The 13,441-nt window shown below is 46.4% G+C and overlaps 1 protein-coding gene across 2 annotated transcripts in view; it reads right to left on the reverse strand.

Annotated features, from left to right (window-relative positions):
• ATSUV3 (ATP-dependent RNA helicase) overlaps nucleotides 1-13,441 on the reverse strand; it is a 201,247-nt gene that overhangs the window by 85,742 nt on the left and 102,064 nt on the right. For both annotated transcript variants that reach the window (XM_087370523.1, XM_087370514.1), the window contains exon 11: nucleotides 7,202-7,267. In XM_087370523.1, the coding sequence (XP_087226649.1) occupies nucleotides 7,202-7,267 (66 nt within the window). The remainder of the gene's footprint in view (nucleotides 1-7,201; nucleotides 7,268-13,441) is intronic.

Genomic DNA, 13,441 nt, shown 5'->3' on the forward strand with positions numbered 1-13,441 from the left:
ATCACCCCCCTGTCGAGGCCGAGGAGCAGGTGCTGAACCGGTACCACTACCATCCTGAGGAGGACCGCCATGCGGAGGTCGAGGAACAGGTGTTGGACCTGTACCAACCCTCTGTCGAGGCCTAGGAGCATATCCTGGACCTATATCACCCCCCTGTCGAGGCCGTGGGACGGTAGCTGTACCAGGGGCTTCTTGGGCCTTTTCTTCTTCCTGGGGCAATGCTTGGCAAAGTGTCCAATGGTCCTGCATATCCTGCACTGGTCCTGTCTGCCTGAAATCCCTACTCTCTGGCGAAAAAAGGAACCATCCGGGCGCTGGATCATAACATGGTCCATGTTGAGGTTAGGATCCTTACAGAGGACCCTAACTCTAGGTACCCCATCAGCCTTGGTTGCCTCTGCTGCAGTCAATGGCAACCCAGGGAGGGGTGGGATCTCAGCAACCGTGCCAAAATGCTCCCCAATAACAGAAAGCAGTCGATGGTAAACCTGGGGAAGCCCGGGAAATCTGAAGAGCGAAAAGATTTCCTTATCTGCCTCCACTGGGTCGAAACCAATATCAAAGGCGTCAAAGAAAATCTTCCTGTGTCCCAAGTGTAAAAACTCAGCTTTGAGCATAGTGCTCGCAGCCTCTGGAGTGTCAAAAACAACCTGGAAAAAACCTCGTCCCCGTAGAAGAACATCTAACAATCGTGGAGTGAGGTCTCAGGGGAGAGCCGCAAGCATCCAGTCTCTAGCTTGGGATCTGGAGGGGTGAGACCCGAAGATGCGTGCTAGCAATGTGGTAGAACATTCAATCTCTACATCCTTCTTGAGCTGCTGCAACTCGTCTTTACAAAAAGTAATAGTTTTCGCGGCCGGTGGAGGTGGAGCAGGATTGGCTGACAGAATATCCATCGTAAATCGAGGTGAGGAGGCCGACTCTAACAAATTTGGGGGCTCCTTCCGCTCCAAAAAATGATGCGGGAGAAAGAGGGGGGTAGAGAACAGGGATAGGAGGTGAGGAGGGAGCGGGGGTAGGGGGCGAGGAGGGGAGGGGTACAGGGGAGAGGCTGAGAGGCTGTAGGGGAGGGGGTGGGCTGAGAGGGAGGGAGTGCGCAGGCTAGGGAGAGGAGAGGGAGAGGAAGGAGAGGCAGGGAGGGGGCGGGCTGTGAGGCAGGGAGGGGGCGGGCTCAGAGGAGAGGGAGAGGAGGGAGAGGAGAGGGAGGGAGGGGGCGGCGGTGCAGGCTGAGAGGGAGAGGAGAGGGAGATGAAGGAGAGGCACGGAGGGGGCGGGCTGAGAGGAAGGGAGGGGGCGAACTGAGAGGAAGGGAGGGGGCGGCGCAGGCTGAGAGGGAGAGGCGAGGGAGAGGAAGGAGAGGCAGGGAGGGGGCGGGCTGAGAGGCGGGGAGGGGGCAGCGGCGCAGGCTGAGAGGGAGAGGAGAGGGAGCGGGCTGAACGGAAGGGGGCGGGCTGAGAGGGAAAGGAGGAGAAGGGAGGGAGGGCCTGAGGGAGGGGGAGGGGGAAGGGCTGAGGGCAAGGGTGAGAGGGAGGGAGGGGCTGAGGGAGAGGGGGCAGCAAGGGAGCGGGGAGGAGCAGCAGCTCTACGATGGTCTTGCGTCTCGTCATAGCACTTAGGGACAACCCTGTTTGACCCCTATGGTACTCAAGATCTCATCTGTCCAACCTGCGCATGTCTGAACTCGGCCTGAGACTCTCTCATAAAGTGCCATGACTGTCCAGACGATCTCCTGATCAAATCCCACTGCCTGTAGGCGTGTGATGAGTCGAGCTCGAGGTACTATGTCAAAGGCTTTGCGAAAATCCACAAAGCAGCAATATACCCTCTCCTTCCGTGATCTAGCCTCCTCTATGACACTTCTGAGTGTGAGTATGTGATCCATAGTCCTATGGTCTCGCCTAAAACCGGCCTGACCCTCTACTCTGAGCCCTCTCATCTCTGCGGACAGGCTGACCGACACATCCACTACTGCTACATAGATCTTGGATATCACATGTCCAATCATGATAGTCCTGTAGTTACTCAGATCTATGGGATCCCCTGCCTTGTGGATGGGGGGGATGGTGTTGCGGGGGAAGCCAAGGCAAACAGCGTCATTGAATAGCTTTGCAATCGGATAGCATATCTCCTTTATTTTCACCATGGATCATGCATGGGTGTTAAAACAATGCATGGACATGATTCTACCCATGGAGATGGGACCCAATGTCCATGAGCCTTTGCACAAGCCTTAAACTCACCTAGTTTGAGGCCCATGCAAAGTATCATGGCCATCGGGTCCCATTTTAAGGCCCGTGCAAAGTATTGGGATCGGGGTTAACGTGCCGATCCCATATGCAATAAACTCAATGCATAGCCCCTCGTGATCCTTAGCTCGGCCATTGTGCAGTTTCAATGTCACGTGCTTGACTCCCCCTCTGGTGAACAACGTGCAAGTGGTGGGGCGAGGTGTGTATGAGATCTGGAGTCGGCTGGTGTGGGACATCATAAAGATGGTGTGCATACGTGTGCCAAACTCTCGTGTCGGTTAGGGGTGATGGAGACTTACGCTCAAGGAATATCCACCAAAAATCCTTGTTGCTGTACAAGATGTTCAGCAACTCCTTCTCATTTCGACGAAGAAATGCCTGCTTCTTCCGATGTACGAGACATCGGTACTTGTGTACCGTGTCTGGTGTGTTCGAAAGGTGACACATGGTTTCAAGTCGGAGTTATTCGCGATAAGCCTTGCACTCCGCATCGTACCAGTTGTTGCAGGGTACAAAACCAAGAGGTGGTGGTCTAGTGCACCGTGTGGTGTGGGGAAATATTTGGAGGACAACCTCGTGGAGTGTGCGACTAATCAGGGCAGCACGGTCCTCTATGAGTGGTATGTGATCAAGAGTCTATTTGGGCATCTAGAGTAGGTAGGGGAGAGGCTATGATCAAAGTGTATGTCGTGGTACGTGTCGTGCTTCATATGTGGTGTGTGTGGTGTGGCTAAGCGTGGAGTGGCGATAGTGAAGAATAGGTATGTGTGATCAGCTCTTGGAGGAAGTGGTGCTACGATGAAGTTGGTGATACGTGAGGTGAAGGTAGGGGATCCCATTATGTAATCTACTACACTAGTGCCCCCCCCATGTGGGAAGCAAGTAAAACCACCTGAGGAGGGCCATAGGTCAAGCCCGTTGTAGATAATGAGATCATGCATCATGCCCAGATCAAGGAGCGCGTGTCCATATGGTGTAGCAGGCCCGTGTCGGTCCGATGAGATCCTGGTCATACCTGCTTTGTCTAGGTCCATCTCTGGTAGCATGATAGAGTCATCTCTCAAGGAGTGGTGCCTGGCACGTGCTCGTCCTGGCGTTGAAGTCCCCAACAAGGAGAACTTCCCTGCGAGCTGAAAGGTCTGGGATATCCTAATGTAAGAGTGCATATGGCGATGTCTCACCCTCCTCTCGTGCCACTCTGGCGAAGTGGGATGTGTCTGGCGAGAAGTAGCATATTGCTATGAAAAGGTCACGAGTGGCTGTGCGTCAGATCCGGATCCACATGAATCGGGAGTGTGCGTCCTTCCTCTGAACGGAGATGGCTCCAACGAGGGAAGACCTGTACAATATTGCGACCCTACCTGATCCTCGAACTCCTCCTGTATCCCTCATCTCATCCCTAAAGGCTGACTCCCATGTGTAGCCATTGACTATCGGTAGTGGACGCTCTGGGCTCTGGTGTGTCTCCGTGTAAAAGACTATGTCTCGTCCTATGTAAGATTCCGAGAAGTTCCCTGGGTCTGACCATAAGGTATCATTACAGTTCCAAATGGTGTAGGCTAGGGTCTCGGAAACCTGAGTCTCATAGGCCCCGTCCCCCTAGGAGGTATGGGTGGGAGCCCGACAAGTGCCGGTCAACAACCTACCATCTCGGACCACGGCCCATTTCCCCTACTTGTGGGCAGCATCCCCCTACTGGAGAAGAACTCGTCGCTCCTCAATCTATAGTGGTGTCAAATCCTCATCCATGGACAGAGTGGGATGCTCTCGTAGAGCGGCTCAATGTCGGAGTGTCGCTAGTCGAGCATGTGAATCTCTAAAGCGAATGACTAGGGGCTGCTCTCGGTTAGGGTCTCTCCCAACACGCCATGCTCCCTCTGTGCCATGGTCAGGGACCCCCATGGTGGTGGTCACAAAGGTGATCGCCTCCTCCATAGGCGTCATCGTGGTGCTGGTGCTGTCTCGCATGATCCCTCGTATCCGGATGTTGAGGGCCTTCAAAGCCCTCTGCTGCTGCTCCTGTATGGCAACTAAAACGGTTGCCTTTGCGGGCTCCCATTTCGCCACGTCCACCCACCTAGTCATCTCTGCTATAGCCGACTGTATCGTGGCTATCTGTGCCTCTATCTCTGTGACTGGGGTCCCTCCAGGCGCTGGTCTCAGGGTCCCAAGCTCCTCTCGAAGCTGTGTGATGTCATGTCTGAGCCCCTGGATAAGGGTGCCCTGCTCATGTATAATGCGGGCCTGCTCCTGGGTGTATCGGGCTTGCTCCTAAGTGTAATGTGTCAGATCTGCCTGACGGGCCCGGATGCTGTGTATCTCAGCCAATAGGGAGTCCCAAGCATCTGGTGGGGGCCTAAGATATCCTAGTCTAGGTGGGAACGGGATCTCGAGAGGGGTTGGAATGAAGGTGGGCTGCTGAGGTTGTACTGAGGGTGGGGATAGCGTGATCTGGGCGAGGGAGTGGTATGTAGGAGTAGCGAGGCCGGACGAGGCGATAAAGGGTGGCTGACTAAGAGATAGAGGGGATACGAGGGAAAAGTATTGTGGAGTCGTGGCTGGTGGGGCTAGCGGTGGGGCTACTGGGGAGGAGACCTATGATGATGATGCAGGAGAGCGGGAGGAGAGAGGTGGCGTAGATGATGAGGCGGATGATGGTGGCGAAATAGTGGTGGTAAGCATAGAGGTTGAGGCTGTGGTGAGCGGGATGGGCTTCAGGTGGGCCCCTTTCTTCTGGGCCGCAATGCTTTCCACTGTCAAACCGCTCCGGTTGCTGCGTTTGTTGAAGTTCTCCAGGCTGAGTTGCTTTTGTGTTTTCCCCTTGTCACCGTTCCCCTTCCCCATCTCCTCGTGTTTGTAAATTTGGACCGAAGGGTCTCCCTCCTAGTCCCCTGTCCTCATCCCCCTTTGCCATTCATTATGGGGGAGGCAGCAGTGGGCAAAGGAGAGGTTGCAGGAGGACAAGGCTGCAGGCGGAGGGGGCAAAAAAGGAGCAGCGCGGGAGGTGCAAAGCGGAGGGAAAAGCGGGAGAGGGAGGCGAGGGAGCAGGGCTGAGGGGCAGCGAGGGGGCAGGGCGGAGGGGCAGCGAGGGGCAGCGAGGGAGCAGGGCGGAGGGGCAGCGAGGGGGCGGAGGGGCAGCGAGGGAGGTGAGGGAGCAGAGCAGGAGGGGCAGAGCGGGAGGGGGAGAGTGGGAGGGCAGCGCGGTAGGGCAGCTCAGAAAGGGTTGTAGGAGGGCGGAGGGGCAGAGCGGGAGGGCAGCGCGGGAGAGGGAGGCAAGGGAGCAGGGCGGAGGGGAGAGGGTGCAGGGCGAAGGGGCAGGGCGGAGAGGCAGAGGCGAGGGGCAGGGTGGAGAGAGAGAGAGAGAGAGAGAGAATCTGCAAATTGGTTGTATGAATTGACGACGCTCCAAATTGATTGTATTCACACACACAGGTCCTAGATTCACATTGGAGGTAGAGTCAATGAACACGTCTTCTCTACTCTTGGCCCTAGCAGAAAGTGTTTCTCAATTGATTGACTTTGACAGGGTTCAACTATCTGATCCTCATACCATTGTGCAGATTGCTTCATATCTTTTATGCTTCCTTCTTACTACAGACCTGGACACTCTTGCTAGAGATGATGCTAGGCTATGAGTCTGGGAATTAATCTAGAGTAGATGACACAGGGTATGAGGGCTTTACTAGATGCACCTTTCACCAGTCTAGAATTCAGACTGTTGTTTTGGCCCTTGACAGGGAAATGTCCTAGTTCAGATGGGCTACCACACTCTTCCTTTATCAAATTTGGAATATGGTCTCGGTGACCATATCACCTCAGCTATGGGACTTCGGTGCTATGCCCGATTCACTCACAAAGCTTCTCATTCATCTTATCTAGAAAGGGGGTGCGAAATTTCGGTTAGCCAATGGGAGCCTATCAGTCTCGTGTGGGTACTACATATGAAGCCTTGGCAAAGGCAACCAACTTGTGGCTGCAGCCCCTCTTCCCAAAAGCTCAATCATGATACATAGACTGTCTCCATGTGACTGCCATAGAGCACAAGATAGAGCTGAAGCCTGATGCAAAGCCTGTGGCTTGGAAGTATCGGAGATTAGGGCCCCTACAAACCGATGCTTTGCGCTCAGAGTTGCAGAAACTTGTAGAAGCTGGGTTTATTGTTCCGGTTCACAATACTGAATGGGTTTCACCAGTGGTAGTACCCCAAAGAAAACCAACAAGCTATGGCGGGTCTGCATCAACTATGAGAAACTCAATCCAGCCACCAAGAGGGACCATCATCCTCTTCCCTTTCAAGACCTCATTCTTGAGAAGGTAAGTGGTCATGAGATGTATACTTTATGTGATGGTTACTCCGGGTTTTATCAAATCAGAATTGCTGAGGAGGATGCACTTAAAACCACATTTGCCACACCTTGGGGGACATTTGCATTCAAAGTAATGCCATTTGGCCTCACCAATGCTCCTGCTACCTTTCAAAGATTTATGCAGATGGTATTTGCTCCTTATTTGGGGGTTTTCTTGGAGGAATGGGCTAGATGGCACCACAGAAGGATCCCTCTTGATCTCACACTCCTCCACATGCCACCAATTGTTTTTCACATGCTTGGCATGTAGTCTCTTTTACATTATTGAGCACACATGGACATGGGTCCCACTCCTTTATATGACTCATTCTCCCTATTTTGTATAATCACATAATATCATGTTCCAAAACAATTCTCACCCATATCAAGGTATTTATAATTTCTACACATGATATTTACAATGATCCATTCCACTGAATCGCCTTACAGTATCTTATAGAATGAGAATTAAAGTGATAGCCACCAAGCTACCACTTGATTGCTTCTAACATAATCTTATTTTACACGCATAAAATAGATGTCATTACAAAATATAAAAGATATGAAATTTTTGTACAACATCTAGAGCTTGACATTAGACTATACCATCATGGCATCAACATTGCTAAGCGAGTAGTAAGATGATAGTTGAGCCTTTGTGATAAATTCTCCCTACATCAAATCCACAAAAAAAAAGACAATAGGATCTCTTATCAACTCAAAAACAAATAGAAGCGTAACCTTCACAAAAATATAATTAAAAGAAAAACAAAGGGGATCTTATTGAAATGCACTCCATAGCATGCATACTAAACAAACTTATGTTCATATCTCTGCATTTGAAATCATTGTAACATAACGAGAGAAACAAGATCCTAGTCTAAGAAGGCCGAATATTACACACATAAATTACTCCTTTTTACTATTACAATCGAAATAAATTTGCAAGATTACCAAACACTCTACAATCATAATACACATCGAAACAAATTGTCCATTATGATTTCACTAATAGAGCAGGATTGCATCTCCCTTTCATCCTAATGGGTGCCTTTGAAAATTGATATCTAGAATGAAACAACTAATATCTTCACAATAGAATGGCAAGCTTTTACCAAAGTGATCCAGGATAGCACAAATTACAAGTGTGTGTATTTGAAGCCACTGCCTACTACTGCGACAACTAGTGTGAACTTTGATATTCAATGCAAGATAGCTATGAGAATTATCATCCACCCCACATACATGGAGCAGAAGAGGATAACCAGAAAGCTTTCAACAATTTCAGGAGTTGGCATCCCTTGCTAGTTAAACTTCCATGGTGCCCCTCTATGCCTCCTTATAGTACTCCTCTTTCTTGTCACCCCTACCCCTTAGCCAACAAGCGTACTGTAGACTGCAAGAAAAGAAAGCATGAAAAGAACAAGACAATCGGTACTACTACAGGAACAACTCAGATCTAAAAAAGAGCAACAACAATACGACTTCATTCTGCCTCACAGAGAGTCGCAAACAAGCCAAAGAGCAACAGGACTCAAGAAGCGGACGAGCCGCTAATCAACAAGCAAAAGAATAGCAAAGAGCAATCCAAGAATGATCCGACAAGCAATCGGACAGTAGTCAGCACTAGCAGAGGATGAGCACAAACCCCAAGCCACTGAAAGCAATAAGCACAAAGCTGAAGAATCTTGCTGCAACATATCCAAAGCACGATGGATAAGCTGAAATAGCTGCGAAGGTGTTAAGGAATGTTTTGAGCAACTATCTCAAGCAACAAGCTACCACCAGGTGGAACAACGTCTGACTAGACAATAGTCACTAAAGACGGAGCACAAGCTCTAAACAAGAAAAAGACCCCAATTCAAGAGGATTGGTGAACATCAGCACCAACAATCGCTATACAGGCAATACAGCAACAATCCCACTGTCATCTGCAAATAGCACGCGTATCGGAACAACTGACGAAAGGCAAAGTCATTCCGACATCTTCTATATAGTTCATGGAGGCACTCCCAGCGAATGTCGGAAGCAACTGAAGGCCCACCGTCACCAAACCGAATCGGAGACATCTACTTCACAAGGAATAGAGCTGGAGCTGAGGCTGACAGTCAGACAGATCAAGACCTTGACAACATCTTCCACGATCTTGACTATATCCCAAGTGGGGAGAGTTCCTTAACAAATTCAATTCATAGCTCAGAAATTCAAGAAGCTGTAGCTGAACTTAAGGTGTTGCCTATTTCAACACATAGTGACACATTCCTCAAAACCACAGTGGGAACACGGCTGCACGCTTATTCATTGCAACTCGAAGACAAATCGACTTCAATCCCTTGCCACCTCAACCCAAAAAGAAGGCACCTATTCTCGAAGCGGTCAGGATGCAGAACCTCTTAGTCAAAGCAGCAAAGTTCGAAGGAAAGAAAGGACAAGATCCAGATAGTCATATCAGACAGTTCAAGACCCATTGGATGGCTAGCGGATTTGGGGCTCTACCTGATGCAGTAAAGAAAGAGCAATTTGCAGCTACTCTTAAAGAAAAGGCAATGACTTGGTTTATGCAATATGGTCTTGCAAATTATAATGCCTTGACAGTCTCATTCCTAAAAATATTTAGAAAAGACAAAACACCAGAAGAAGTTCTAAAGAAGCTTCGGAATATCAAACAAAAAGACCTATTGGTGGAAGACTATGCACAGATCTGAATCAGAGGCTAGCTGTCCCACAAAGGCCTACACATGAACAACTTGGTGACAACTTTTGCAAAGGATTAGCCAAACAATTGAGAACTGCAGTAGCAAGGAGAGATCGGTTGGGAGGAGCAAATGACTTTAATAACATGGTTGAAGCAACTCAAAGAGCAGAGAGAAGACTTGGTTGTAAATCAAAGTCAAAGAAAGGAAAGAAGAAATGAGCATCTGACTTTGACACACATTTAGACATAGAGGATGACTCCGATGGAGAGGAGGATGACAGTGATGCCTCAAACTCCGATAGCTCGAATGACGAACCTGAGAGGAAGAAGCACACAAAGCAAAGAGGAAAAGAAAGGACAAGAAGGCAAAATCCAAGGATAAGGCAAAAACCAAAAAGAAGGAAGAAAAGGGCTCAAAAGCAGAATCCAAGGTAGAACAAATGATAAAAGAACAGTTTCAAAATTTAAGGTTATCACCAAATCACGCAAAGATTGCATGTAAATTCTATGGAAAGATAACCATGATAAAGACAAATGTTGGTATAACCCGAATTTCAGGGGAACAGTGCCAGCTCACATTCAAGTAGCCCACAATACAGCTCCACTAGCAGTAGCTAATTGGATTGTAGTACAAGGACAGCAACAACAAAGATTCAACAATGTTGCCCCAAGGAGGCAAAATAACCAGAACTGGGGACGTCAACAACAGCCAAACATAAATCAAGCATGCAATTACATTGGCAAAGATGGCCATAGACAAGGTCCACAATGTGAGCTATGGTGCAAACATAGAGAGGAAAGAGGAATCCCAATTATACAATACAATGCACGAGGAAACCCGAATCCTCCACAACCACCACCAGCAGGTGTAAACATGATCAGTCTACAACCAATTATTAAAGAGAGCACAAGACACATTTGATGCACCAACAGAAAGCCAGAGCCCGCCCACCAGAACATATCCTCCTCAGACAGATAGTAAAATTCTAGTAGGAATCAAATCGGATCCCATCCAACAACCAGAATGCAGTAGCAAAGAGCAACTATATCATGATGAGGAAGAAGATAATGTGCATAGTGACACTCTAATACAAAGGAAGGAGACCATCCAAAAGACAAAAGGCCTAGGGTAGGCTGATAATTTCTTCAAAGAGCTATTACACTCCAAGGTGCAAATCACACTGGACCAACTATTAAATCTTGTACCAACATTCAAGGAACAATTGTTTCAAGGTTTGGAAGGAGACAACCAACCCAAGGCACCGGTGACTATGATAGAAGAAGATGAAGAGGAGTCTCCAGAAATCTATACATCAACAATAGAAGAGGTGGATTACAGAGTTCCCACAATTAATGTTGAATACAAAAGACAACAAATACCAGATGTCCTAATTGATGGGGGATCAGGTGTTAACATCTTATCTGAGGAGTTATTCAAGAAATTTTGCTGCAAAGAGTTAGCTCCAGCACCAATCCAAGTGAGAATGGCTGATCAAAGAAGAATCCAGCCACTTGGTATCCTCAGAGGCCAGGAAATTAGCATTTGGGAATTGAGTTTCACTGTTACATTTGTTGTACTCAGAATGGAATAAAAAGACAGTTCCTACTTCATGTTATTAGGTTGGCTAAGAGCTACAAGAGTGAAACATGATTGGGGTGCTGAGAGAATCACCATCAAAAAAGATAAGAAAAAGTTTAAGATTTTCCTAACATCTAAAAGAAGTTTCCCTCGGCATATGCAGCCCTTCGAAGCAGAAGGTGTAAACATGGTGGCTGAAGTTGAGGAGGATGAGGAAGAAATCTTCCTAAGAAGAAACTCATCTGTAATACCTATATTTGAGGTAGATGTGGCAAAGATACTCAAACAATACATTACTCAAGAGAGGAAACCGCAAGCAACCGATCCAACTACACACAAAACACAGTCAGATAGAATCGGACAGAAGTCGGATGCACAATCAGAAAACTAAAATGCCAACACAGCAAAAGAGGCAAACAATGAGAAAGGTACATCAGAGGAGAACTATAAAACAAGTATGCAAGCTATCATTGAGGCAGAAGCACACTTTGAAGAGCATATGAAAAGGAGTGCTAGAGTCAAAGAAGATGATCTAGAAGGAATGGATCTTGGTGACTATGATAACCCCAAAATAGTGCTTACAAGCAGGGGCCTCAACAATTCATTCAAAGAACAACTCAAGTAATTGCTGGTTGAATATAAAGATGTCTTTGCATGGCACTATGCAGACATGAAGGGTGACCCAAGATTTTGCCAACATAGAAAAAAGATGCAACACCAGTGATCCAACATAGATACAAGATGAACCCCAACTATGCTAGACAAGTGAAGGAGGAACTTGACAAACTACTCAAAGTTGGATTCATATATCCCTTGAACCATGTGACATGGTTATCCCCAATTGTGATTGTACCAAAAAAGAATAGGAAACTCAGAATATGTGTGGATTATAGGAAATTGAATGCTTCCACCATCATCGATCCATTTCCACTCCCATTTTGTGACCCATTACTAGATGTTGTTGCAGGCCATAAACTTTATAGTTTCCTTAATGGATTTAGTAGCTACAATCAGATAAGAATGGCTCCTGAGGACAAAGACAAAACAGTGTTTGTAACTGAATAGGGAGCATTCACATCAAATGTGATGACATTTGGAGTCAAAATTGCACCACCTACTTTCCAAAAGTATATCCAAAATGTATTTGCAGAATAGTTAACATATTTTATGAAAGTATTTTTGGATTATTTTTCAGTGTTTGGAAAGAGGCATGAACACCTTCATCACCTAAGACTATGCTTTCAAAAATGCAGGTTGGCTAGGCTCAGCCTTAACCCTGCAAAATGTGCATTTGCTGTTAGAAGAGGAGTCCTACTAGGACATATCATATCAGAGCAGGGGATGGAAATTGATCCTAAGAAAGTCTCTGCTATTCAGAAAGCAAATCCACCAAAGAATTTAAAAGAATTAGAAAGGTTTGTTGGCCAAGTCAAATGGCATTGCAAATTTTTTAGATACTTGACTGAGATATGCTATCCACTTACAAAGCTCACTAGAGAAACAGAACCATATGTATGGGGAAAAGAACAAGATGCATCAGACACAGCTGTTGGCGCAGTATTAATGCAGCAAAAACAAAACAAATGGTTCAGACCAGTGTACTATGCAAGCAGGATTCTCACAAAGCATGAAAGGAACTATGATGTTACTGAAAGAGAAGCACTTGGGATGGTATATACCTTGCATAAATTCAGACACTACCTATTGGGTAATAAAATTCATTTTCAAGCAGACCACCAAGCACTCATATATTTGGTGAAAAAACCACAACTCACGGGCAAACTTGCTAGGTGGATGCTCCTACTACAAGAATTTGACTATACCATTGTGCATAGACCTGGAAAACAGCATGCTATTGCTAATTATCTGAGCAGACTAACATCCGAAGAAGATCCGATTGGTGTTCCAGATGACCTACCTGATGCTCGCATATTTATGATCCGAATAGACGATCCTTTAAATTGGTATGGCAAAATGCTAACTTTCTCATTGATGGTCTCATCCCTGAATCTAGATGCGTCAATTTTATGAGCAGGTTTATCCGAGCATGTTTTTTAAGAGATTTAAAAAAGTATATCTCTTTAGGAAACATGGTTTTGACACTTTTATTTTCACTAGAACTAGATCCCTTTATCATAAAAACATACAGAATTGTCACTCATTCAATTTTATATAACATAAACTTTCTTATTCATAGACATCCTTTGTACCCCTATTATTACCTTTAAAAAGTGTTGAAAAATAATTCCTTTAAGAAACATCCCTCATAATCACTCTCAATGTAATAATATTATACATATATAATTACTTATTATACATATTTATATCAAGATGAAAGAGCTTTCTAGTGTTTTAATAGCATAAATAACAAGATATTTATGTATATGTTTCTAAAGAAGTTTAAATTACTACAAATAAGTATTAACTTGGGCTTATATATCACTCTCATAAAATACATGTAATATTTAGTCATATATATGCAAGATTTTCCAAAACATAACCCCATGGATGTGCTCAAATGGAACTTTCCAATCAAGTCGAGTGGCTGAATGACTATATTTGGACATTGGAT

This window comes from Dipteris shenzhenensis, chromosome 3 (genome assembly GCF_047967505.1).
Source record: "Dipteris shenzhenensis isolate YYH24624 ecotype China chromosome 3, Dip_SZ_1.0, whole genome shotgun sequence".
NCBI classification, from domain to species: Eukaryota; Viridiplantae; Streptophyta; class Polypodiopsida; order Gleicheniales; family Dipteridaceae; genus Dipteris; species Dipteris shenzhenensis.